This window comes from Mustela lutreola, chromosome 11 (assembly GCF_030435805.1).
Source record: "Mustela lutreola isolate mMusLut2 chromosome 11, mMusLut2.pri, whole genome shotgun sequence".
In the NCBI taxonomy this organism is placed as follows: Eukaryota; Metazoa; Chordata; class Mammalia; order Carnivora; family Mustelidae; genus Mustela; species Mustela lutreola.
Genome location: NC_081300.1, coordinates 30865366 through 30892404, shown reverse-complemented (window position 1 = coordinate 30892404; position 27039 = coordinate 30865366). Strand labels below are relative to the sequence as shown.

The following is a 27039-nucleotide window of genomic DNA, read 5'->3' as shown; positions in this document are numbered from 1 at the left end:
TCGGAAAGCTTGAAGTTAAGAAAGTCGTTGTTAGCCTAATTGGGCACTTTTCTTCTTTATCATTCTTTAATTTTATATGCAATTGACTTACTTTCTTTTTTAATTCTGAGGAACATTCTCACATAGGAGTTAATATTCAGGCTCTAAAGTAAAAGTCTTCGGGTTTAAACCCACCATTGGGTTACTTTGGGTAAGTTACTTACATCTGTCACTTTTCTCAATGTGCAGATAACATAACCTCTCTTTGGTGGTAGTGTGAGGGTTGAGTAAGATAATGTGGTAGAGTTTTTATGTGTCTGGAGCTTATAGTAAACATTCCTTCATGGCTGGCTAACTGTTATGGTTTTGTTTGTTTCACTACCAGGAAAAAAGAATATTTTCCTTTTTGGCTTATGAAGCTTTTATTTGGAGTCATAAATTTAGACATAAAAAAAAAAACTTCAAAAATTCCTTTTTCCCCATCATAAAATCCAAACTCTTTTAAGGTTACTGCCTTTTAAATTATGTTTTGACTGGCTTTTTATTTTGGTAGTATAGGAAGGTTTATTTGTTTATTTACTTGTTTATTATTTATTAGTTTATTTGCTTGTTTTATTTGTTTACTTTTGAGAGGGGTGTGGGCAAAGGGAGGGAGGGACAGAGAATCTTTGAAAGCAGACTCCATGCCCAGCATGGAGCCTGATGTGGGGCTTGATCTCGGGACCCTGAGTTTATGACTTGAGTCGAAATTAAGAGTTGGACACTTAAGAGACTGAACAACCTGGGTGCCCCAGTATTGGAAGGTTTATAAAAGAGAAATAGCCAATTTGATCATTAATTTTATCTTATTCTTTCTGTGTTTTAAGGTAAACCTTGAGATTTTGAAAAGAAACATGTTTGATTCTGTGTTTTGTTTTTCTTTCTTCACCATGGGGCATAACACAGTAGTTCAAAGTAATGAATGATTTTGGACAGGGTTAAATTGTACTTTAAAGCATTCAAATTCTACCATAGACTAGCAACCATAAACTAGATTAAAAGTTAGTACATTTTTTAGTAACCCCTTGAACATAAAAATGTGTCAATTTTTAAAGTAATGGGGTTATACAACACAGGGAAACTGTAACCATTAGTATTGAATATGAATTTTAATTCACTGAGGTAATTCTCCTAGCCAGTGTCCCCTCTATAGTGACTTACCTGCAGTTGAGAGTTGCATTAGTCAGTATAAAGTAGGTCAGAAGTCCTCAAGTTTTGGCTTGTATCAGTATCACCTAGAGAGCTAGAGAGCAAGTTAAATTACAGATTGCTGGGGCCTTAGGCTCAGTTTCTCATTCAGTACATATGGTAGGGTCTGAGAAACCTTTATTGACTTTAATACTTTAATGACTACAGGGAAAATGAAAATACATAACATTTAAAAATTGTTTTTTCTTGAATAGTTTGCCCCCTTTTCATTAGTTAGCTTAATTTCATCCCTATTCATAAGAAACCTAAGATCTTAACAGTTGAATGCAAAAAAAATGATAGGAAATACTTAGCAGATAATTGGAGTGTCTATACTGATCTGTACTTAGGTATGTCTTATTGTTCTTCATTATTCAAAAACTGAAAAACTGAAAAATATTTCATTACTACTGTGCTTTTAACTGTAAGTGAAAATAGCTCTAACTAATATTATAAGGGCTTAACTAACTATTAATTAGGAGTATTGGGAGTGTAGCTTAGGGAGTATTTTTAATTCCAAAAATATAGCTTCCATTGCATCAGTAAGTGGTTGGTGGTTTACCACCTTCTTTTTTTCCTGGGTTTCATGCTAAGACATTAACATAAGAAAAATACAACATTCATGTAAGAAATAAAGGCATTTTGTGGAAAAATAGTAAAATGTCAGGTCGTATGCAAAGAAACTGAAGAGTGGGAAACTTAATATAAAGTAGAGTGGCAGGGAAGAATATTTCAATTTGAGTATTGTGTAGGGTTTTCAAAAATAGAGTTTGAATTATGGGGAACAGAAGAAGAGAGTCAGGTAGAAGGATTAAGCAGAGGTGTAAAAAAATGAAATAAGTACAATTTTGAGATTGGTTGTTTGTAATTATTGGATAGACAAAAGGGAAATTTAAAAAAAGCTCTCCTATGAAATACTGTTCATTTCAGCAGCATCTGTTCTCTTTAATCCAAGAACTACAAACGCTTTGAACCACAATTTTAGAAATAAGTTAATGTCACTTATTCAGATAACAAGGAAACTTAATTAGCACCTCTTACTCCCTTTGTATTGCAAGTCAGGGACAAAAGGAGGTAATTACAATCAACATTCAGTTTGTTTTATGTACACTTTATCTCTTGACTGTTTAAGATTAATAGATCTGTTAATAGATTTGAGTAAATCCATACTTTCTGAACTTCTTAATTAAACATTTTTTTTTAATTTCATGAAGTGCGTTTTTAAAATCATTACAAGTTTCACTTTAGACATTAAGTTTGAAAGAGCCATTCCCTTTGGTACCAACGAGGATGAATTTCCTTAAAACATTAATAGCCTCTTCTCAGAATACATGACTCTTTGAACTTGCAAAGCATAATAATGGTTTCATTGTTAGATACTGAATCTTTTATGCTATATAATTAAGCAGTAATCCTGTTCTTTGAGAGTTTTCTTCTAAGAAGGATACTCTCCATTTGCAAGCAGTGACGCAGAGCTGACATTGGCGTTCCAGTAATGCCTGTAGTGAAATGGAGAAAAGTGGTTAGGTTTCCTATTAAGAGATGGATCCCACTAAGTAAGCCTTGTGTGATGGCTAATACAGTTTGATATTAGGATAGCATGATTTATTTTAAAAAAATCAGTTTTGAATCAAAGTTAGGTCAGATAAGTTATCTGCTCAAGTGCTGAGTATCATTAGAAATTATATTGGTAACAAAACATTTTTTTTTTAAAGATTCATTTATTTCAGAGAGAGAGCATGTGCAGATTGGGGGAGGGGCAGAGGCAGAGAAATCCCTCAAGCAGACTCCCCTCTAAGCAAGGAGCCCAGCAGGGGGCCGGATCCCATGACCCTGAGATCATGACCTGAGACCTGAGACCACACCAGCAGTCAGCCTCTTAACTGACTGAGCTACTCAGTTACCCCAAAACAAAACATTATTTAAATAATTAAATAAAACCAAGGAAACTTTATCTGTACCTATAATATCATAAGCTTCTCATCTCTTTAAGTCTTGAAGGGTAGAATGGTATTTGTCCAACAAATTGTAGAAGACAAATGGGAACTCAGTAAAGCACAAAATGAAGAGTTTAGATTAGCGGAACAGAGGATACATGTGTAGTTGAAGGCAGTGAAATCCTTAACAGAAGTTGATCAGGGACTTTTTACCAAATCACGGAAAATTCAATGATAGCATACTCCCTTGAACTTTAAAGGATTAGGAGATGAAGCTTTCCCAGTAAGTCCTACAATTATCAAACTCCTTACTCTAAAAGTAGTTTCTTATCTTTTTGGAATCATGGACTTCCCTTGGGAATTTGGTGAAGTCTATGGATTTCTCCAAAAATCAATTTTATTTGTGGTTGGGAACCTCTGAAGCACATTTTGGAATTCAGAAAGGGTGTTTTTCAGTCGTGAGTAAGACACAGAACTGTTTTAAATAGAAGTAAAACCCATTGTGTTGATAATTACATTTTATAATTTAAACTATATACAACATAAAACCTGATATTAACTTCTTATGCATCTATTCTTCTATAACTATAAGGTAAAAACAGATTTATAAATTAAATCATGTTACAGACTAGCAAGATGTAATCCAGCAACATTATTGTGATGGATGAAGTAATGCTGAAACTAAATTGTCATTTGGAGGGTGAATATGGTGCAGATAGTATAGTGTGAGTTTGAGGTCAGGGTGCTATTAATATTGTGTCCCATGTGAATATGCTTATACAGCTTTTCTCTCCGTGAACTACTTTATAACCTTTGTTCAGGATGGTGTCATGTACTTTCAGGATATAACCAACCACTTCTGCTTTTATTACTATTAGCCTGAAACAATTGAAGTAGCCTTGCTGTTTAATACCAACCCAATCAAAAACAGTGAAATTACAGTATAGTACTAAGTAGCAAGGATCTAGGTGATCCAGATTCAGCCTCTGTTAATTTTTGTAGGTGTTCATGGAAACAAAGATACAAAAATTTTAAAACAAAAGAACTTCCTGCAAGAACTCTCTGGTTTCTAGAAGGAAATTTCTTGTATTAACAATGTTTATAAAAGTTGTCTAAGCTGTAAATGTGAAATTGAGAGATCATCGGTTAAATACATGCAAACTAGTCACACTGGGTGCTTTTCCTTGGTAAGCATTATCCTAGGTTTCAGTGCTCTGCAAAAATAAATAAAGCAAGGTTCTTGATTGTAAGACTCTTAAAGGTTCAGGAAGAGTTTAGTTTGGGGCAGAAAGCTAAGTGAACAAATAATTTCATTACACACTTCGCTGAGCTCTTTTGATGTGAATAGGTGGGGTAAGAGCCTCACTAGTAACTTCTTACCTGATGCGTACCAGATGGATGCCTTGTAGGTAGCCCCGGTGTGAGCTAGAGGAACCATTTCATTTAGCTTCTACTTGTTATTTTTGGGGAAACAACACCCTTTTTCAATTCTCTGCAGGTCCCTTGCTCTCTATATCTAATTGTAATATTTTCTCCCCTCACCTCCTAGCTGTCATTTACTATACTAGATAGATAAACATTTGTTTAAAAAGTTCTTATGAGACTTCCATCAGTTCCCCCAATTTGAACAGAACATTTTAAACCTGGTATGAGTTTAAAAAAAAAAAAAAAAAGACAAGGAGATGACATGGATAAATGGAAAACTGGTTTTCAGTGCAGTGGTTGCACTGATAATGGCCATTTATTCCATAACTGGGTGATGATAGTATTTAAAACTTGGGAAACTTGTTAATATGCATATTCATGTATAAACTGTTCTTTTTCTTTATCTATGAACTCCATGTCCTAGATGTAGTACAATGTCTGCTCTCTACTGCCGATCATTTTCAGCCTAGTTTTCTTTACCGTTGTGTGAAAATAGCACCAGTGTCTATGAATTTTACTTAAATTTGGTATCAGTATTGCCTTACATTTGGACTTTTTTTTAATTACTTGGCCTTGGCAGACCTGAAGTTCTTTCTCATTTTCAAAGTTGTATAGAATTTCCAACTTAATGTATTATTTAGTTTTTCATTGTAAGAACAGTGCTTGGGAAGAGTTGCAAATAATAAGATTGCTTATCCCTTTAATATTTAATTTTACTAATTCCTGGCAGTTGTGGTCTCAGGTATAAGGGATATAAATACCAATTCAGTATATTTTAAACATCTTTAAGATGGCAGTTAATATTTATTTTTGAACAGAGTTTAGTATTTAACAATTTTTTTTAAGTGGTATTTGAAGTATTTAAGATAAACATTTGTAAACACCTTTAAAAGACCTGGCTATTAAATATTAAGTAGCTTAATTTATCTTATTAAATAGATATTAGATAGCTTTGGCTTTACATTCAGACTAAAATGATTTTTTTCCTCAGGGGTCATAGCTTCCAAAATGGGACAAGGCTATGGATGTAATCATTCTTGATTTAATTGAGGTTTTTTAGTTATTTTGCTTGACACACTCATCTATAGCTTATTTGGAAATAGTTACAATGACAGCAGACATTGTGTACCAGACTGTGTACCTGGTACTGTGCTAAATATTAAATGTATTATCTCTTACTTCTGTCTTATAAGGTAATTAACAGTAATCACCTATTTTGCAGTTTAGAAAGTGAGGCTTGGAAACATTAAGGTGCTTTGTCAGGGTCACATACCTGATTAAGTGAAACATGAAAGTGTCCATTGTACTAAAGAGGAGTTACACAACATCTCAGTGCATCACTGTTCACCTGGGACTTCGTGGCCACACCTGAGGTCATTTTGTGCACCTCATCGTTTTCTGTTTCCAACAGTGACCTAAAGGTGGAGTGTAACATTCACAGATAATAGTAATAATGCTCAGAGCAAGAGGTAGAGAGTTTAGCTAACATATTAATGGTAGAATTGATATATAAAAATATTTTGCAAGATGCCAGAAGTATACCCAAACTTAGTACATGTACTTGAAGAAGAAAAGTTTTTGGCTGCTACCCTTGAAGAGGCAGGAGGCGGATACCTGAGCTTCCCAAATACATGATGGAGGATAGGTTTTCACATAAAATAGGTCATATAATGTATTACAAGACAAATAAGAGTGGGCAGATTGCATGAGGGAAATTTTTTGTCTGGCTTTTATTTTTTTAAGATTTTATTTATTTATTTGACACAGAGAGAGATGCCAAGAGAGGGAACACAAGCAGGGGGAGTGGGAGAGGGAGAAGCAGGCTCTCTATGGATCAGGGAGCCCGACTTGGGGGCTCAATCCCAGGACCCTGGGAGCAGGACCCAGGCCGGCAGATGCCTAATGGCTGAGCCACCCAGGCACCCCTGGCTGGCTTTTTAAATGAATTCATTCCTTCATTCAACAGTGAGTGCCTACTGTGTGCCAGAAACTATTCTGAGGCTGGGGATACACAAAACAGGCCTAAATCCCTTCCTTGATAGAGCGTGGGTTATAGGATCCAGGGAGCTACTTTTTGCGTTAAAATATATGCCTCTTTTTTACCTACTTGTAAGTCACAGGATGCTTTATGAATTCAAATGATGAGTCATTCTCTAAAGTGAATGATCGGTCACATTCTTATTATATATCTTGTCTGTGGGTTTAGGTAACTGTCCTAGGGTTTGTCATCATGGGCACTGCATCTGTCAGCTCTCGGCAGACATAAATACTGTGGCTTCCTAGTCTGCAGCTACCAAGTGACATGGATTAGTTAAAAATGGTTCAGATGAAGCTAAGAATATAATTTTGAAATTTGGGGGATTTTGTTTTGTTTTGGTAAGGGGAATAGTAATAAGTTAAAGGATTCATTTCAGTAATATTTAAAAGAAGAGATCTTCTGCTTATGAATGGAATTTGTGTAAAACTTCAGCATGAGAAATTTGTTACAGGAGACTGATTTCTGCTAATACCTTTAAAAGTTATCTAGCCTTTGGCTGTCTTTGGTTCTGAAGATTTAAAAGTGGAATATAAATTAATATTACCCTGAGATTATTTTAACTGTAGTTTCATCTAAATAAATGTAAGTTAAAATGAACTGCAAAATGTTCTGAAGACCACTCCTAAGCCTGGGTTTAGAGGATTAAACAATTTAATAGACTTCATCATGAATTAATATTCTTTATCAAAAGATACTGTTTATACCAGTTATATGACATATCCCCTTCTCAGTTTTTAAAGATATTTCTGGAAACAAATGAGTTTCTTATCAACATCCAGGCAAACTCTTCCACATAGACTTCGGATATATTTTGGGTCGGGATCCGAAGCCTCTTCCTCCTCCCATGAAGCTGAATAAAGAAATGGTAGAAGGAATGGGGGGCACCCAGAGTGAGCAGTACCAAGAGTTCCGTAAACAGTGTTACACAGCTTTTCTCCACCTTCGAAGGTAAGTTGATTTGCTTGACGTAAAGAATAAATTCATTTCATAGAGCAAGAAAAGGAGTTGTTCAAATGCATACATTCTTTAGCATCACTCTTTTCCAGAATGACACAGGCAGAGTATTTCTTAATGCATGGTATCTATTTTGATAAACTGATAGCAAAAGAAAAAAGAATTTCTTGCTTTCCCACGAATTATTTGATTGCTAAATGCCACCAAATAGGAAGCTAACATTACATAAGATTAGGCACACATGGAGGCTTCAAAATCAGTGGGCTAAAATCATTTTAGTAAAATACACTCTGTATACTTTGACATTGTTGGGATGGAGAAAAGATTAAGAAGCTTCATAACCATTCACATCTCCCTGAAGCCAGTCTTGAAGGATTATAATCACGAGGTTGAGTTCTTTTCCTTCTCCCAAGCTCTCTCCCTACTTCTTTATCACAGAATGAAGCATTAAGCTTATTTAAAGTGATACTTTAAATAAAAGTATCATTTCATTTTTGTTCTGTAGTAACTTTATCAGCCTTAGTTTCAGTTGCTCTAAAGGAACATTTAGAAGTTTGTTAAATGATGGAAGAATAAATGTTACATATGATTTTGTGTCTTTTAGCACCTCATCAGTCATCCTGCTAAAGGAAAAAAGTTTATTTTTCTCTATCCTTTCTTCTTTCTCCAGTGCCACTCCATCTCTGCTTTCTTCATCCTAGTTTACTTAGCACTTAACATATACCATCAGGAAAAAAAAAGTAAGTCATGTTTGTTAAATTTAGGACATGGCTCTGGTCATTAGTCAAAAATGGCAGGATCACTTTACCCAACTTAACTATGTGGAAACTCCCAGCCCAGGACGCACACCTTCTTTCACTTCTTCCCAGTGAAAATATATAGCTAGTAGACAGGAAGTTGCCTGTGCACATCGGCTCTGTCTTTGTAACCTCACTTACTCATGCAGTGGTTAGAACATAGACACTCTGTGAGTTTATTAAATGAGAACCCCCAGAATATCTGCCTCATACCTGGGGTGAGGTTATGTTCCTGGGTGATATTGATGCTGCTTGTCCTAGGAGAATGGCTGTCCTCTATTAAATAATCAGATTTCATCTCCGCAGTGACTCATTAGGCCTTCATTGTTAACTCAGTCTGTACCATGTGTCAAGAACTCTGACGTGCATGTTACAAACAGCCGCACTATTTATCCTTTAGGTGGCAGAGTGACTCAGTTTTACTTACCACAGAAGCTGAAAGAATAATGAGATCAGTGCTCTTTGATTTGTCTGTTGATGCAGAAGCACTTTCAGAGAAATGAGATCAGAGTTCCACTTTAATATCTGGATTTTTTAATATAAAATAGTCAAAGCCTACTGAAAACTAGATGGGACCATGGCATTCTCAATGACAAGACAGACAGAATGATATGAAAACTAGAGAAATGTCAGAGATGCTCTATCTTACTAAAAGCAGAAGGAAAACAATGTGCTTTATAAACTGTCATTGATAATGGATTAGTAGCAATTCAGTAGAATGAAAAAACAGGCAGGTTATTAATGTGGAGCCAAAGTTAACTTTCATCACTACTAAGAAAAATCACAGAGATTAATCTAAATAGTTTTATGTTAAATCTTCATGAAAACTGCTTTTTAATTTTTTTTAGATTTCCCTGTACTTCTGTTAAGATCAAGGGACCCTAATTTTTTAATCTACATTTATTTTTCGTACTTTGAATTTTTTACAAGATCTTATTTATTTTAGAAGGAGAGAGTGTGGTGGGGAGGGGCAAAAGGAGAGAGAGAGAGAGAGAATCTCAAGCAGACTCCATGCTGAGCACAGAGCCTGATGTGGGGCTTAGATCTCAGGACCCTGAGATCACTACCTAAGCAGAAATCAAGAGTTGTACACTTATGCCCCCAACAACTTTTTTTTTTTTTAAGATTTTATTTATTTAACAGAGATCACAAGCAGGCAGAGAGAAGAGGAAGCAGGCTTCATGCTGAGCAGAGAGCCCTGTGCGGGGCTCGATCCCAGGACCCTAGAATCATGACCTGAGCCAAAGGCAGAAGCCTCAACCCACTGAGCCATCCAGGCGCCCCACCCCAACATTAATTTTTTAATACTGTTTTTTAGAACATGGTTCTGTTAGTAAAGACTTGCCTTTATACCATAAGAGTTAACCTGATACTTAAAAGTGTGTTTAGAGCTAAAGTTAGTTGGCATTTTTTAAAATTAGGATTTGTAGGTATGACAAACCACCTTCTTTTCATGGTTCTTGTGGATGGTTGATCATTTTCTGCAGCAGGAAATCGTTCACTAACATTGGACCTTGTAACCAGAGCAGTTCCTTTTGAACTAACTTATGAATGATTACAATTGTATAGATGTCAGAATACATTTTATGGTGGTCTGATTTTCATGTAACAGAATACATTGTCATCTCTTGTTAATCAATACCTAACACACCAATTATTGGTAAATTTGGTTTTTGAGTACTGTTTTGTGGCAAGAGTAATGCTAAAACATTTTAAGTGTCCAAGGAAAACATAATTCCTTCTCTTAACCCACATATATACCAAACCTTAATACACTTAGGATACAAAGACAGCCCAAGTTTTCCGGTAAACATCTTTGTTGTAGGATTCTTGATATTTGTTGCATGCAAAGTGGATATATTGTAGGGGAAATAGACCCTATAGGGTCTACACTATAGGAAACCTCACTTGATGTGCTTAAATGCATCTCTCTTTCTAGTATTGAATGTTTTCAGTGAACAATTTAGACCATTTTTGGATGACCTTATATTTTCTTTTGGTAATGGTTTTAAAGATGTCTAGTAAACTTTTAAATCTATTTTTCTGTGTAGAATATTGAATTACTGTACTATTTAATACATATACTTTCTTTTGAGGGGGGTCATGTTCCTATCTTAAATGGAAAATTCAGCTTCATAGCAACAGATGTAAAAGATTAATTCAGTTAAGGTAGTGACAGATTTTCTACAAAATAATTGGATGTTTAAACTTCTTATGGAATATCCATTTTATATTTGTTTACATTTTGTTTTCTTTTGCTACAATAATAGCAGCGTGGGTGGCTTAATTAAAACCAACAGATACTCCAGAAAACATTAATGTTTGCCTTTTAAAAAAGAAACACACATATGCTTCCATGAAGGCAAACATTTTATCATGGATCCTGGCTGCCCGTTAGAATTACCTGGGGGAACTTTAGGGGGAAAAATAGTTTCGAGACCCGTCAGATTTACTTGGTCTGGGATTGGGCTAGGGCATTGATATATTTTTCTTTCCAAAGATTTTATTTATTTATTTGACAGATAGAGATAACAAGTAGGCAGAGAGGCAGGCAGAGAGAGTGGGGAGGGAAGCAGGCTTCCTGCTGAGCAGAGAGCTGGATGCAGGGATTGATCCCAGGACCCTGAGATCATGACCTGAGGTGCAGACAGTGGCTTAACCCACTGAGCCACCCAGGCACCATGGCACTGATATTCTTAAGAAGCTCCCAGGTAAGTCTAATGGGCAACCCGTTTTTAGAACGTCTGAAATGTCTCTTTCAAAACTGAGCCTTGTTTTCCCCTCCCTGTGTTACTGTGTGAATCTACCCTGTGATATATTCTGGGATTCCCTTATGGCAAGACTGGGAAAACCTGTATAGTCAACAGAGTAGAATGCAAGTAATTGAAGGTTCATTGAAAACACATTTTTTTCCCTGATGTAATACATAGCAGCTGGCTGTACTTTGCTGATGCCATGGTCCTTGCAGTCCTTTCAAGTGGTTCTTCTTGGTTTCCGTATCCTACATGTCCCAAAGCTTGGTGCCTTCCATGCTCCCTCTTGCAACTTCCAAACCTTGTCTTTCCTTGCTTGCTTAAAGAAAAGCGATAGCACATACACCGTGAGTTCACACCAATAGATATCCTCCCCACTGCTACCTATCATGTATCTCCCCATCACCCAGTGTTCCTTGAAAACTTGTATTATCTTCTTCGTGACTGCTGCTGTGACTTCACCATTCATATGTTGTGTGCTCCAGCCACGACCTGACCTCTGGGGGCCTTCTCCTCATGTAGAGCCAAACTTGTCAACTCCTTCTCATCAGTACCATTAACGTAACCCTCCAAAATTTCAGTCACAAGCTTTCCACTCTTTTACCAACATCTTCTATTCTTACAGCTTATTTTTGCATTATACTCATTCCTGGAATTCTGCAGCCTCTTACATCCAAGTCTTGCCACCCTTCCACCATATAAAATCTGCCTTACAGTCTCATTTTTCTCCTTTCCCCATTGAATTTTATGGCCTCAAACTATGATCACTGCCCTTCTCTGAACTTTCTTGCACAATTTTTATCCAGTCCTGTAACCTCACCTGCTGATACTTTATCTCTAATCAGAACTGTGTGTCTTCTTTTTCCTGCAGTGCATCAGCTGTATGTCACTAAAGAAAAGTCAGCATTCATGGTGTTTTCACCATTTTTTAAAAAGATTTCACTTATTTATTTGACAGAGAGAGAGACAGTGAAAGAGGGAACACAAGTGGGGGGAGTGGGAGAGGGAGAATAGGCTTCCCTATGGAGCAGGTGGCCCAATGTGGGGCTCCATCCTGGTACCCTGGGACCATGACCTGAGCAGAAGGCAGATGCTTAATGACTGAGCCACCCAGGCGCTCCATCACCATTGGTTTTAAATAGTGGTTCTCAACCGGAGCTCTTTTATTTACACTTCCTTTCCCCCCAAAGCACATTTTGCAATGTCTGGAGACAGTTCTGGTTGTCACAGCTAGGTAAGCGCCACTGGCGTCTAGTGGGGTAAGTCAGGAGTATTACTAGACATTGTACTCCTGCCCAATTCTTTATTCTCGTTCACAGCCCATCTGCTTTAAAAAGACCTGTTCTCACTGTCTCCACTGATTTGGCTCCTTTTCTTCCTTCAGCCTTCTCCAGGAAGACTTCTAGCCTTACTCTGCTATTAAAACTAATTTTATCAAAGTAAACAGTTACCTAAACCAAATCTAGTGGCCACTTTGCTTCCTAGCATCTTTGACACAGTTGAGCACTCCTTTGTTCCTGAAAACCTTTCTTAGATTTGGTGTAACCTCTCCTTTTTTTTTTTTTTTTTTTTTTTTTTTTTTTGCCTTGCTGGCTACTTCTGCTTTACTGATTTCTTCCCTCTTCTCTCTGACCTTTACATATTCAACTGTCTAGAAGTTCCATTGTCAGTATAAACCTTTTTGTTCTAGATCATTTTCCCCCCAAACTCTCTTTGAGCATTTTCATCCAGACCTGTGACTTTAATTAGGATCCAGATGCCAATGTTTTGAACTGATGCCATCAGCCCATAACTCCTCTGAGTTCTCTGTCTACTTGACATCCTGACTAAGAATCTGGTAGGCACTTCAAACTCAGTATGTCTAAAACAGAATATTACTGATTCCCTGTCCCAAATTCTGCTCTTTCTTCATTCTCTTTCTTACTGTGATGATCAACAGTAGTTTCCCATTGCTTAGGCTGAATCCTTGGTGATATTCATTTCCTCTGCCTTCTCTCCCCTGCTCCATTGAAACCATCAACAACTGTCTTCCAATCCATTTCCAAAGTACAGCCTGGGAACATCTATATTGTTTCTTTTCTACCTAGATATCAGTGTAATAGTTTCCCTACCTCCATTCTCCATTCCCACAAGATGGACAGTGCAAGCTTTTGATACACCTCCTACTTACCTGGCAGGGGAGATACCATGATCACGGAGATGATTTTCCTACAGCAAGCCTTATTCAGTTGCACTCTGGATATGCTTACCTCTGCAGTTCCCCCAAATGTGGGAAACTTGACCGCATAATTTGTGGTAGTGGGGGAGTGTGTTCATATTTCCCCTAAAAAAGAGAAAACAAAAATGTATATGAGTATGTCACTCCGAACTTTACCTTCATTTGCTGCTTCCCAGCTCATTTAGAATAAAATCATACCTGGTAGCTTGAGATGGCTCTTCTCCCTAACCTATCAATCTGTGACCTATTTCCCTCAGTTTTCCTTTTTAAAAAAATCTTTTTATCAGTCAGTCAGATATGAAATTATGTTGTTTATCATTTTATTTTGTGAGTCCCCATTCTCTTCCAGAACGTAAACTTCATGAATGTAGGGACCTTGTTGGTTCAGTTCACCACTATATCCCTTGTGCCTAAAACAATGTATAGAGTGAATGAATACTCAGTAAATATTTGTTGGTTGAATAAACACAGTTATTGTATGAGTAGAAATGGAATGACATCTGGGATAATGCTTTTTAAAAATAAATTCCCTTAAGGAAATGAATAACTTAAAGCTAAGTTAAGGCTGTTTAGCTATTACTGTATGAGTCTAAATGAGTTATCCTAATTTGATTAGAAGATGACTTCAAGGTATAAGTTTTCATTATAGTCCCTCTTTTTTTTTTCCCCCACTTACAGTCCCTCTTGATTTTTATGGACAATATAAAATTCAAAAATATTGATAAAATAGGTAATTTGAAGTTTATATGAATAATCATTTTTGTCTTCAGGTTCCATTATCATTATAGTTCAGTAGTAACCAGTTTTCAGGTAAAAAGTTGTACCTTTTTATATAGTGCATAAGTAGATGGCTAGAGTAAAGGTGCTGTATCACCTAATGCCCAACCTCCATCCCTAAAGGAGACATGCAAGGTACTTGTTGAAACTTTTACTGAGATCAGCGAAAAGGCTTTATTACATTAAAAACAAAGTTTCGTTTGCTCACCTCCATCCCCAAAGTCAAACTTAAATGTCTTTTATCACTACAGTGCTAAGAAAGGGCCATCCAGAGAAATTATAACTCTCTAAGGAGAGAGGATTTTGAAGGAGGAGGTGAATTGTCCCCAGTATACACTTAAACGTTTCCTCACAAGGCTTCACTTCTGGAAATGAGCATTTGGAATAACACCATTCTTTCTAGAGGGAGAGGAAGTGGAAGAGTTTGAGGACTGGTGAGGATAAAACTTTAGTTTCTATAGGAAACAGCATAGTCCAGAGATGATATTATTTATATACTTAGCCTATCCTTAGTATAGTAGAGTACTAGCTATTTTCTCCTTCATTTAGGATTGCTTATATCCAGACAAGCCACTGTGGTTCAAAATGGTGATTAATATCCCTGGGGAAATATTCCTGAATGATTAGTGGGATGACTGTTTAGCTCTTTCTTTCCTTTAGCCATGACACGCTGAGGTAGTCTTAAGGTAGCAGATTCTTAACATCATCTAGCAAAGACAGATCTCCAGTGTTTAGTAAATGCTAATTAGATATAAAGTGGATTCTCCTTAGATTTCTCCTAAAAAGAATATCCTTAATGTAAAAATGAAAAGAATGCCATTAGATGGCTACTCCAAAAGTTTATCCCATAGTGTAGAACCTAGAAAGGACATTATATCAACATCCCAGAATAAGATATTTCTTTAAGGCTTGCTTTTCAGTGAGACAGCTGACAATGGCACATCTATAGGAGTCATCATAAAGATCCAAGTACAACTACTTCTAGGAGTATGCTTGGCAGAAGAAAGAACTGCAGAACTAACGCATTACTATTTTTTTTTCTTTCTCATTCTCCTATAGGTATTCTAACCTGATTTTGAACTTGTTTTCCCTGATGGTGGATGCAAACATTCCAGATATTGCTCTTGAACCAGATAAAACTGTGAAAAAGGTAATTTTTATACAATGTTAGGTATCATAGTCTTCTTTTCATATATAAAGGATGTTAAGGTTTTAATAACAGATTTCCCCTTGATGTCCCTGACTCTAGACTCTTAAGTAACATTAAATTAAGAAAGAAACATTTTTTTTAATTTTTTTTTAAAGATTTTATTTATTTATTTGACAGAGAGAAATCACAAGTAGGCAGAGAGGCAGGCAGAGAGATAGAGAGAGAGGAGGAAGCAGGCTCCCTGCTGAGCAGAGAGCCCGATGCAGGACTCGATCCCAGGACCCTGAGATCATGACCTGAGCCGAAGGCAGCGGCTTAACCACTGAGCCACCCAGGCGCCCAAGAAAGAAACATTTTATATAATTTTTTCACCTTTCAGAATGTACCAGCCTCTCCTGTCCCGGCAGTCAAGCCAGTTCTGTTCATACCCACAGTCACATGACTAGGTCATTGTATCTACAAGAAAGCTTACTACTACTGCCCTTGCTCTTTTTTTCTAGCTCTTCTTTAATACTCCTGATAGGATATTTGATTCCTGGCACTCCTACGCTATGCATGCTAAAGATCAAAGACAAACTATTATAGTTCTAACTAGGAAGAAAAATCCCTTTCTTTATCTTTCCCATCCATATCTTTGGTTACAGGGGTTTCTTACTGTGTCAGCAGAGTAGAGACCTGCGTTTTAATTCGGCCTACAAGGAAGAGAAAAAAGGGTAGTCTTCGTGTAGATGAACAGTGATTCAGAGTTGTTGTATCATGAATTCTAACAAGAGATGGGAGAAAGGGCAGCGGATTTGAAGATTTTTGTCTGAATTAGCTTCTGATTCTCTGATTTGGTGGGGGAGGTGGGGTAGGAGGTGGTAAGTAGAAAGTACTTCTTAAATTTTTTATTTTTTTGGGACGCCTGGGTGGCTCAGTTGGTTAAGCGGCTGCCTTCGGCTCAGGTCATGATCCCAGCGTCCTGGGATCGAGTCCCACATCGGGCTCCTTGCTTGGCAGGGAGCCTGCTTCTCCTTCTCCCTCTGCCTCTGCCTGCCACTCTGTCTGCCTGTGCTTGCTCTCGCTTCTCTCTCTATGGCAAATAAATAAATAAAATCTTTAAAAAAAAAAAAAATTTTATTTTTTTAATTTATTAATTTAAAGTCAATTAACCAAGGTATACTACATCATTAGTTTTTGATATGATGTTTATTATTCATTATTGAATATCACACCCAGTGTTCATCATAGTACTTGCCCTCTGTAAGGACTTTTTTAAAATTCAAAGATAACATAAGATGATCTTCAGTATTGGTGTGATTATCAGTATTGAACTTGAAAGATAGTATAGATTTTTGCCTTGCAGAAATATATAATTACTAAAGGACAGTAGCAGTCTCAGAGATAGAGTCTCTATGGGGGATGAAAGTAATAATTGGGACCAAAAAGCTCTAACTTCTGATATAGTAGACTCTGAACATTTTTTTAAAAATTCATCTGGGGCGCCTGGGTGGCTCAGTGGGTTAAGCCTCTGCCTTCAGCTTGGTTCATGGTCTTGAGATCCTAGGGTCGAGCCCCGCATAGGGCTGTCTGCTCAGTGGGGAGCCTGCTTTTCCCTCTCTCTCTGCCTGCCTCACTGCCTGCTTGTGATCTCCCTCTCTCTGTCAAATAAATAAATAAAATCTTTTAAAAAGAAAAAAGATTTCTCTGGAGATTGAACATTGTCTTAGTCCGTTTGGGCTGCTATAAGAAAGTACCAGAGAATGAATGACCTATAAAAAACAGAAATTTATTTCTTACAGTTATTTCTAGGAGTTCAAGATCAGGGTGCCAGTGTGGTCAGATGAGAGCCCTCTTTGGGTTGAAGACTTCTTGTATCTTCAGCTGGCAGAAGTCCTAGGGAGCTCTATGGGATCTCTTCTTTAAGGGTTCCACTCTATGACCTAAGCATCTCCCAAGGCTCTACCCCAGTATCTTTCACATTGGGCATTAGTATTTCAACATGTATTTTGGGGGAAAGGAGCACAAGTATTCATACCATTGCCAACAAATAAGAAACTCTTTTACCTAGTTTTATAAGTTTATCACAAATATTGAGAGGGTTGTTTTTTTTTTTTTTTTTGAGAGGGGGTTTTAATGGAAATACTTCATTATTGAGCCATTTAAGAAAATTATGCTCTTTTTAAGACTTCACTAATTATTTTATCCAGCAAGCACTGTTTCAGTAAACTCTCTTCTCCCCACAGGAAATAGACTAGTTATCACACTGGTTTTTAGCATGACTTCCTTTTGTCATAATTGGCTAAAGCTCATTCATCGAGAAATCTAATTGGTTGATGAAAATTTCCCTTGTTATAGCAGCCCAGATGGACTAATTAATAGGTGTACTAGCTTCCAAATATTGTTGGGCCCTCCTTTTTTTTGCATTGATTTATTCAGGACTTGTTTTTTGATGTGTACTTTAAATCCATTTATCTTTGGTCATATAGTCACTTTTTCCTGATTCCACTCAAGTTCAGAGGTCAATTATGAAAGTTCTCTAGTGGTATTTGTTAAATTGAGACTTCCAATTTCTTCTGCTAGTTATGTTGTTCTTATTAGATCTTTTGTTCTATTTCTGTTTCTCTTTAGAAAATTACTGATTTTAGGGGCACCTGGGTGGCTCAGTGGGTTAAAGCCTTTGCTTTCGGTTCAGGTCATGATCTTAGGGTCCTGGGATTGAGCCCTGCATCGGGCTCTCTGCTCAACAGGGAGCCTGCTTCCCCCACTTTCTCTGCCTGCCTCTCTGCCTACTTGTGATCTCTGTCTGTCAAATAAATAAATAAAATCTTTAAAAATAAGGTACAGATTTTTATACCTTGTTGAAATCATAGTTGCTAACATTACTTCAAAGTCTTAACCACTTGGAAAATTTTTGTGTTGACCTCATGAATGAAGACTAACTACGGAAATAGGGTAGCATATTTGAAGCTGAGAGAAGTGCAGATTATTTAAATTACTTGAGTCATCATAACGAAGTAAAACAATATTTTCTTGTCTCCATAACTTAATTTAGTATATATCAGTTTTGTTTTAATTTTTTGAAAATTGCATACTTACATATGAAATACATGATATTTTAAAATCAGATTTATTTATTTCTTAGAAAACACAATTGCCCAAAAATATGAGGTGGAATCACAATTTAAAACATATGATCATGAATCACAAACATCAAGTACCTGGGAGTAGTAGGTTAGTGTGCTGCTCTGTGCTTTGTGCCATAGGAAGCTTCCACAAAAGTTGCTTGAATCCTTTTAATAATTTAGTACAAAGTTACCCCAAGTAGTCTAATAAAAATAATGCATATTGATATAAAGCAAAGTGGTATGTACAAGTATAATTAAAGCAAGGTGGAAGACTAATTTCCAAAAATGAGCAAATAGATCATACTAGTTTTTTTCTTTTTTTAAAGATTTACTTACTTACTTTGATAAATACTTACTAGTATTTATTTAGCTATTTACTAAGTGTCAAGCACTGTCTTAGTGCTTGAGTTATAGTAATAATAAAACAAAATTTTCTGCCTTCATGGAGCTTACCTTCTAATAAGGGAAACAGAAAAGAAACAAGGTAAAATGAATAAAATATATAACATAATAATCATGATTAGTGTTTAGAGAAAAAATAAATGAGAGAGGAAAATTAAATGTTGAGTTGACATTGATTTTGGAAATTTTAAAATTTGTGGCCAGGAAAGGCTCATGAAGTAGGGTGTGTCAGTTTTTTCTGAATAAATGAAAAGGAGATATCTTATGAACATGTGGTATGGATAAAACATTTTAGTCAACTCCTGTAGATTGTCCTAGTGAATAAAGGGAAGTTAAAATATTTGAGATAAGAAACCTACATATTCAGAAACTAATGTAACGTTGTATGTTGACTATACTTCAGTTAAAAAAAGAAAAGAAAACTTGTATTTTCTAGCATATTATTAACTTTGTTACTAGGGAGAGTGTATTGATAAGACAATTGCCTATATTCAGAGAGTTTTAAATTTGCTTAGCTTCTGATATAGGTGAATCTCTATTAAAAAAATGGGGTGAGGGAGAGAAATAGAATAGTTTAATGGATAAACATAACTACTTGATAGTGCTTTTTCATTTGTGTTTTCTTTAAATCAGTAATAAGGAAATCTTTTAAACTTTGGTAATAAATTTATTCATAGTAATTTAATGAGTAATACTATTTTGTGTTGAAGAATAAATGGATGTGTTCTTTCTCTGATTTTTTTTTTTAAATTTTATTTATTTATTTGAGAGTGAGAGAGCATGAGCACGGGAAGAGGCAGAGGAAGAGGGTGAGAGAAGCAGACTTCCCACTGAGCAGGGAGCCAGATGCTGGGCTTGATCCCCATGTCCTGGGACCATGACCTGATCCAAAGACTGATGCTTAACTGACTGAGCCACCCAAACACCCCTCTCTAATTGATTTTTGACTAAACTTTAAAACAAACATATATATTACAAGCAGCTACAAATTGTGTGAAGATCTCTTTCAAATGAACTATAAAATTAAATTACCTTTGGTGCATACAAAGTTTGTTTATTAAAACATACAATCCATTGGAGGGAAGGGGTGGCTGGGAGATGGACATTGGATAGTGTGTATGTTGTTGTGAGCACTGTGTGTTGTGTAAGACTGATGAGTCACAGACCTGTGCCTCTGAAACAAATAATACATTATATGTTAATTTTAAGAAACTCTAAAAAAATTAAATTAAAAATTAAAAAAAATACAAGCTGTAACATCCATGCACATTGAATTTTTGTAACGTAGCTTTTATTTTTCTCTACTAGTCCTGTGTCTTATTACAAATAATTATAGCATTAATTCTCTTTTAGCAGTAGTTGGATAGGGGTTCAATTTTTATAATTTTTCTTTTCTTTTTTTTTTTTAAAGATTTCAATTTATTTATTTGACAGAGAGAGACAACACGAGCAAGTAGAGTGGGAGAGGGAGAAGCAGGCTTCCTGCTGAGCAGGGAGCCCAATGCCAGGCTTGATCCCAGGACCCGGGGATTGTGACCTGAGCCAAAGGCAGATCCTTAACCAACTGAGCCACCCAGGCACCCCTTATTCTTTATTTTAAATTCTGGTTTTTATTCATGTAATGGAATTTTTTTGTTCTGTTGCAGCTCAGATAATCAAATGAACTCAGCAAGGAAATAATGTTTACATTAAAACTCTTCCTTTTACTCTGATGAGTGAAAATTTTTCCTTTGTTGTAATCACTTCTGTGATTAAATTATTAGGAAATGAGTACAAGGAAAAAATTTAAAATTCTAATTGGAATTAAAAATATTTAATAAGGAATGTCTGCTTTATTATTTTAACAAAAGTTACTCTTATTTCAGAGATGCTAAATACTAAATTATTTTAAGCAAGAGTCTTTTTTATTAATGAATGTTAAATTAGTCTTGTAATGATGTATTTTGAGCTTTGAAAGACAAAGGGTAAAGATTACATATAAATGAAATCTCTGTGTTCCTTAGGAAAGACAGTATAGTTTAGTCTAGAAATGTGTTGCAGGGTTTTTGTATGGGGCATATACACATCTGAGAGTGTGGATGCAAGAAGAATATACATCAAAATGCTATTAAAGACAAAATTTAATATTTAGTACTAATTGGAATGTTAGACTGTGTGTATGTGTGTGTATGCATGTGTGCACACACACATGAATAGACCTAAACTATAACCTGAAGAGCAGAGAGAAGGTATCTTGAAGAAAAGGATTAGAACCTTAAGGATCTATGGAACAGTAACAAGTAGCCTGGTCAGTATATATGATGCCAAATCAGCCATTTATATGCAGTTAAGGGTGGCTTTTTCATATTTGGTAAATATGAAATATAAATATAAATATTCTATGCAAAATACATATAGTCTGTGTTGTAGCACTTATAGAAGCATGTAAGTTTTGATAAATTAAGCTAAAGTTTTGATTTTCCTGCCCTATAGTTTTTTCATGTCCTTAAAACTAGTTCCAGACTTATCAGACATCTTTTTTTATTTTTTTTTTAAGATTTTATTTATTTATTTGACAGACAGAGATCTCAAGTAGGCAGAGAGGCAGGCAGAGAGAGAGGAGGAAGCAGGCTCCCTGGTGAGCAGAGAGCCCAATGTGGGGCTCGAACCCAGGACCCTGGGATCATGACCTGAGCCAAAGGCAGAGGCTTTAAGCTGCTGAGCCACCCAGGCACCCCATTGTCAGACATCTTAAATCAAAGAAAATAAAGGGTTAAACTCAAGGAACTGATGCACCATTGGGATTCAGAAGTGGGAGAGCTAGTTCATTCAAGATATTCCTTAAGACATCCCTCCATTGAACTGTCCTTCACTTTTTAGTGAAGGACACATCTTTTTTATCCACATCTTTTTTACTTCCCCATCCTGAAGCTGCAGAGCTGTTGGATCATCTGGCATACTCCCAATCTAGTGAAGAAGTAAGTGCAAATCAGGGCCGTGGGTTGTTCTACTGTGTCCTTCTTAGTTTCCTAGTAGTTAAATTCTGTACTTAAAAGGAAGTACTAAATGTGACTACTTTTTAATTGCATAGAGACATTTTCTCCTTGCCTGCTTTTTCAAAAGTATATTTGGGTCACTTACAAGAGGAGAAAGGAGTAGAGTTATAATGGTTATGTGCAGTGGCATGAGATTATCTGGCAGCATGAGACCCTTGCCATCAGTGAAGGGACTCTGGGTTGGTTGGCTTCATAAACTCGCTCTGCCTTTGTTTCTGCATCTTAGAGGTAGAGGTTCTGTCTACCTGAGAGTCAGGTGAAATACTGCATGTGAAGTGTTTTTTGCACAGAAAAGTCATTCAATTACATTGGTTTTTATTTTTTAGGAACCATTCTCATGTATGTCTCTACTAATTTTTCTAGTTATTCTTATAAAAATTCTAGTTATTGTTATTGGGAGTCATCTGTAACTTTAAATATGAAATAAAGGAAAATTCTTCTCTGGAAATTGCAGACCAATTGAAGTAGTTCTTGGCAGAAGTATAAGGAATTGCTGTAGGAAAGGAGACATTCTGGAATATCTTAATTTTGCCAGTGATTGACGTGATTCCTGTTCTTGTAGAGGAATTGAAACGGTGTGAGAGAATATTACTATAATCTCACCTTGGTATTTTCAAGCCCCATGTGGGGTATAGAGATTATTTAAATAAATAAAACTTGAGAAAAAAAGAAATGCAAAAAAGTAAAGCACACTTTTGAATTAAAAGAACAATTTATGTTTATTGTCTTATATCTGCAGCACCTGGCAGAATCATGTTTACTGTTTATTTTTTCTTAAATAAATATCTAACAACCAACAAAGAAAGGGTGATTAAAGAGCATATAGCAAAAACAATAAACTTCACTCAAAAGAATAATAATATTCAGAACTTCTTGTACTTTATGGATTACTTCTTTGTCATGGAAATAGGTCATAATAGATTGTAACAACATCTATATCAATCTGATGCTGTCTCTTTAAATTGAGTCCTTATTTTTCATTCAAAAGACTAACCTACTGTGACCTCATAGGTTCAGGATAAATTCCGGCTGGACCTGTCTGATGAAGAGGCGGTCCATTACATGCAGAGTTTGATCGACGAAAGTGTCCATGCTCTCTTTGCTGCAGTGGTGGAGCAGATTCACAAGTTTGCCCAGGTAAGTTCTCTGAAGGTAGTGCAATTGATCTCAGCTTCTCTGTGTCCTACCCCAGAGTCCTCAGGGAGTCATGCTTTTCTCCTGCTAGTGATGTCTTCTCTGCATTTTGTCAAGACTTTTTGACATCAGCCAGCTGATATGAATGTGTTGCATACATTATTAACTCTGAATCATCCCACTTAAATTTTTATGGTTGTTAACCAGACTGCGGAGTATCAGCATAGGTATTTGTTTTTTGTAGTCAGTGGTGATTGTAAATCTTTCTTGAGAATGATCTTGAGTCTAGCAGAGGCCTTGGCAAGTGAGACTTGAACTCTTGTTGGGTTTTGACAAACAGAGAAGTGCTAGGAAAGGAGTATAGAAGCTGAGAAAAGCAGTGCATACCACACACTGAAAAAGTCTATCTGTAGACTTACTGTTAGTAGAATCTTGCATGCAGATGTCTGAGGGAGACCTTTTCACACTAGCCTGTGATGGTAAACCCCAGGTTTAAAACCTGGTTTTATTATGAGTTTCCTAATGAGGATGATTATGAAAATGGTAAGCAAACAGAAAAATTAGGCTCCTTTCCCTTCTACACACTCACACTCTTCTTCTTGCACACTCCTTCCTGACTTTGCTTATTCTATTATAATTTTACTAATCATCTAATTTTACTAATTGCCTGTCTACTTTGCCTTCTTCCTCACCCAGTACTACTGAGTCACTAAGCCTTTTCAGTTTAACCATTTCCTTTTTAGTTTAACCATTTCTTTAATTATCCTTTTCTATCATTTTCTGACTACTAAAATTTTTTGTTCAAGATTTTATTTACTTATTTGACAGAGAGAGATCACAGGTAGGCAGAGAAGCAGGCAGAGAGACAGGAGGAAGCAGGCTCCCTGCTGAGCAGAGAGCCCAATGCAGGGCTTGATCCCAGGACCCTGAGATTATGACCTGAGCTGAAGGCAAAGGCTTAACCCACTGAGCCACCCAGGAGCCCTCCAACTAACATCTTAATCCATTTTTTGTTCTTTAAGATATCTTGGATAACTAAAACCCTTTATAATTCTTCTGTAGTAGTTTTTTCTCCAAGCATTTTTTATCCTTCTAAATATCCCAGTCAGATATATTTTCACAAAATAATGTCTTTTTTTTTTTTCTTTTCTTTTTAAATTTCAGGGTGTACAGTGTTTCCTCATTGCTTAACAGTGAAGTCCAGGGCGCCTGGGTGGCTCAGTGGGTTGGGCCGCTGCCTTCGGCTCAGGTCGTGGTCTCAGGGTCCTGGGATCGAGTCCTGCATCGGGCTCGCTGCTCAGCGGGGAACCTGCTTCCCCCTCTCTCTCTTTCTGCCTGCCTCTCCATCTACTTGTGATTTCTCTCTGACAAATAAATAAATAAATAAATAAAATCTTTAAAAAAAAAAAAAAAAAACAGTGAAGTCCATTCTCTGGCAGCTCAAGGCTTTCTAGGATATTGTATTCCAAGCTACTCTCCAAGGTGTTTCCCTAATAACCTCTCTGAATATTTTGTTCTTTTCTGTCTCTGTGATTACTTTGCAGCTGCCATTTATTCAGCATAGAATATCCATCTTCTTCAGTGAATCTTTGGTAAACTTCTGCCTCCCAAATCTAAGCTGTTGTCTAAGATCTATTCTTAATGCCACTTTGATCTTCCTCTGGATATTTATAGGACTTTTATCTTTATTATGAGTTGCACTTATATTTTGCTTTCTATTATAGATACTTGGATACTTTTTTTTATAACTCCTAAAATACAAACTTCTTGAAGACGGGGCTCTGTTACTCACATATTAGCACAGTGCTTTATCTACTTAAAAAATATCCAAGGAATGTAAAGGAGTTTCTTCCTGTAAATGTTAGCTTATTCTCTTTTTCTGTCTTAACAAAAGTTTCTTCTCCCAGAACACCAGTTGGGTCCTGTCATATTACAGGGACCAGTCAGGGATTGCTTCCCAGGTTATTACTCCTAACCGGTCACCTCTCAAAGGAATAAGCTGATTCAGATGGTCAGTGATTTGTCTAGCTAATGGTAGATCTGAGTCTCCATATAGCACAGCAGGGTATTTTGGAGCAATCAGGGATAGAAACCAAGAATGGGACAATGACTTCGCTAACGTCATGTGACTAACAAGGAACAGAATCAAGACTTGAACCCAAATCTTTTGACTCCCATATCTAGTATTTTTGAAACTTGTTTTCTTGTCAGTGTCTTGCTTACTGCTATATTATGTTAGGAGTTACTGAAACTTTCCCAGGCATAGCCCTCATAATCCACTTACTTTCCCTCTCCCTTTTTGTGTGTACACTCTTTTTTTTTTTCTTTTTTAAAACTCAGATAGTTTTAATATGCTTGAGGTTAGTTAATTTCTCTGTCTTCCCTTTTCCTTTAGAGTTGGTCATTTATATTTCATTTTTGCTCTGTCCTTATTACAGCTGAACAAATTTCTCTCCTTCAAGAGTTTTTATTCTTGCATACTTCAAGTTTCTCAGTTTTCTTCTTTAGTTCCTCAGCATTTACTGTATAATAGAGCTAAAACTCCACACTTAAAATTAACACTACTGCCTGACACCTCATTTCAGATTATCTGTAGCTGTATAACAAACCTGGACTCACTAGCTCAAAAAACAATAATGATTTATTATTTATGATTTTTCAGTCAGGATTTCAGCCATATCCCACCTATATGGCTCTTTTGTTTCCTGTTACGTCAGGTAGGTTCTCTCATTCAGTGGTTTTCAGCTGGTGATTGGGTTTTTCTGAAGGATCCAATAGGTTTCACACACCTTCACTTTGGAGCTGCTCTAGATGGTCTGTCTCTGCTTCTCTCACTGTTCCCTACTCTAGCCAGGGCTGCTATTCTGCATGATGATGGCTGTCCCCCCAAGGAATGTGAAAGCGGGGCAGCAGGCCTCTTAGAGCAAGTCAGGAGGCCAGCCCTGGCTCTCAGGGACAAGAGAAGTGTGTACTCTGGAGAGGGATTAAGTATGGCATCCTTGAAAACTCAACTGCCACTCATCTAATACATTCTAGCTTAAAGTTTGAGCTTTCATGCAAGGTCTGTGAATGAACTTGTGGTATACTTTATTTATTTATTTATTTTAAGATTTTATTTACTAATCAGAGAGAGAAAGTGAGCGAGCGAGCGAGAGAGAGAGTGAGTGTGAGTAGGGGGAGAAGGAATGGGAGGAGGAGACTCACCACTGAGTAGGGAGCCTGACGTGGAGCTTGAGGCCAGGACCCTGAAGTCATGACCCAGGCTGAAGGCAGATGGTTAACTGACTGAGACACCCAGGTGCCCCTGAATTAGTGGTATACTTTAGTTTAGTTTTGAAATTGTTTTGTCAATTTATGAGAGAGAGAGCGAGCGAGCGAGCGAGCCTGGGACTGAGATGGGATGGCCAGGGGGAGAGGGAGAGAAAGAATCTAAAGCAGACTCCCTGCTGAGAAGGGAGCCTGATGTGGAGCTTGATCTCATGACCTGAGACCATGACCTGAGCCATAATCAAGAGTCCGATGGATTAACTGACGGAGCCACCCAGGTGCCCCAGAAGGACTACTTTTTAAAATTCCTTATATTAAAAATACAGGAGAGAAAAAGCTAGATTAAAAAGGGACCACATTCTTATTTGAAGGAGGTAGTAACAGAAGGACCTTTCTTTACCAATGTCTCTGGGCCTCAGTTTCCACATCTGTAAAGTGATTGGCATTGAGATAGAAACTAAATTTGATCTCTTGTCAGAGATAGACACAAAGGTTAATTGCTTTCCGCATATAAACCTGATCTTAACTATTGCCGAGACTGAAAGTAAATGAAACCCTCAGCACCGATGGTTAAATTACGAAGATTGTTCAGAACCAAGAGTTAATGCATATACCTTTTCTATTCATAGAGAAAATAAGAATATGGCTAATAAATTGGTAATAGAGGTGGATGTACTCTTAACTTAGACTTGGGAAAGATAATTTTATAAGCATGAACTAACAGAGGATTATATTTACTGGAAAGAAATATTAAGTCTTTCTTAGGTTTCTATTTTTTAGTTCTTCATTAAAATGGTAGATAAGATGTAGTAATCCTGGATAAATAGTTATTTTAAATT

General features: G+C 36.7%; 1 protein-coding gene, 1 long non-coding RNA gene and 1 other non-coding gene across 6 annotated transcripts in view; 2 read left to right on the top strand and 1 right to left on the bottom strand.

The window, feature by feature from the left end:
- Positions 1-27039, top strand: part of PIK3C3 (phosphatidylinositol 3-kinase catalytic subunit type 3) — a 138595-nt gene that overhangs the window by 105132 nt on the left and 6424 nt on the right. For both annotated transcript variants that reach the window (XM_059139218.1, XM_059139217.1), the window contains 3 exons: positions 7386-7554; positions 15165-15255; positions 22811-22936. In XM_059139218.1, the coding sequence (XP_058995201.1) occupies positions 7386-7554; positions 15165-15255; positions 22811-22936 (386 nt within the window). The remainder of the gene's footprint in view (positions 1-7385; positions 7555-15164; positions 15256-22810; positions 22937-27039) is intronic.
- LOC131811093 (uncharacterized) lies at positions 1180-17133 on the bottom strand. Of its 3 annotated transcripts, XR_009345796.1 has the most exons (4): positions 17035-17133; positions 13360-13433; positions 5842-5983; positions 1180-2705 (listed from the first exon to the last, which is right to left on the bottom strand). It is a non-coding gene; the product is annotated as an uncharacterized LOC131811093 (long non-coding RNA). The 3 variants fall into 3 exon arrangements; XR_009345798.1 differs by lacking the exons at positions 1180-2705; positions 5842-5983 and adding an exon at positions 11094-11429; XR_009345797.1 differs by lacking the exons at positions 1180-2705; positions 5842-5983 and adding an exon at positions 11094-11425.
- LOC131812005 (U1 spliceosomal RNA) lies at positions 13273-13435 on the top strand. Its single transcript, XR_009346236.1, has one exon. It is a non-coding gene; the product is annotated as a U1 spliceosomal RNA (small nuclear RNA).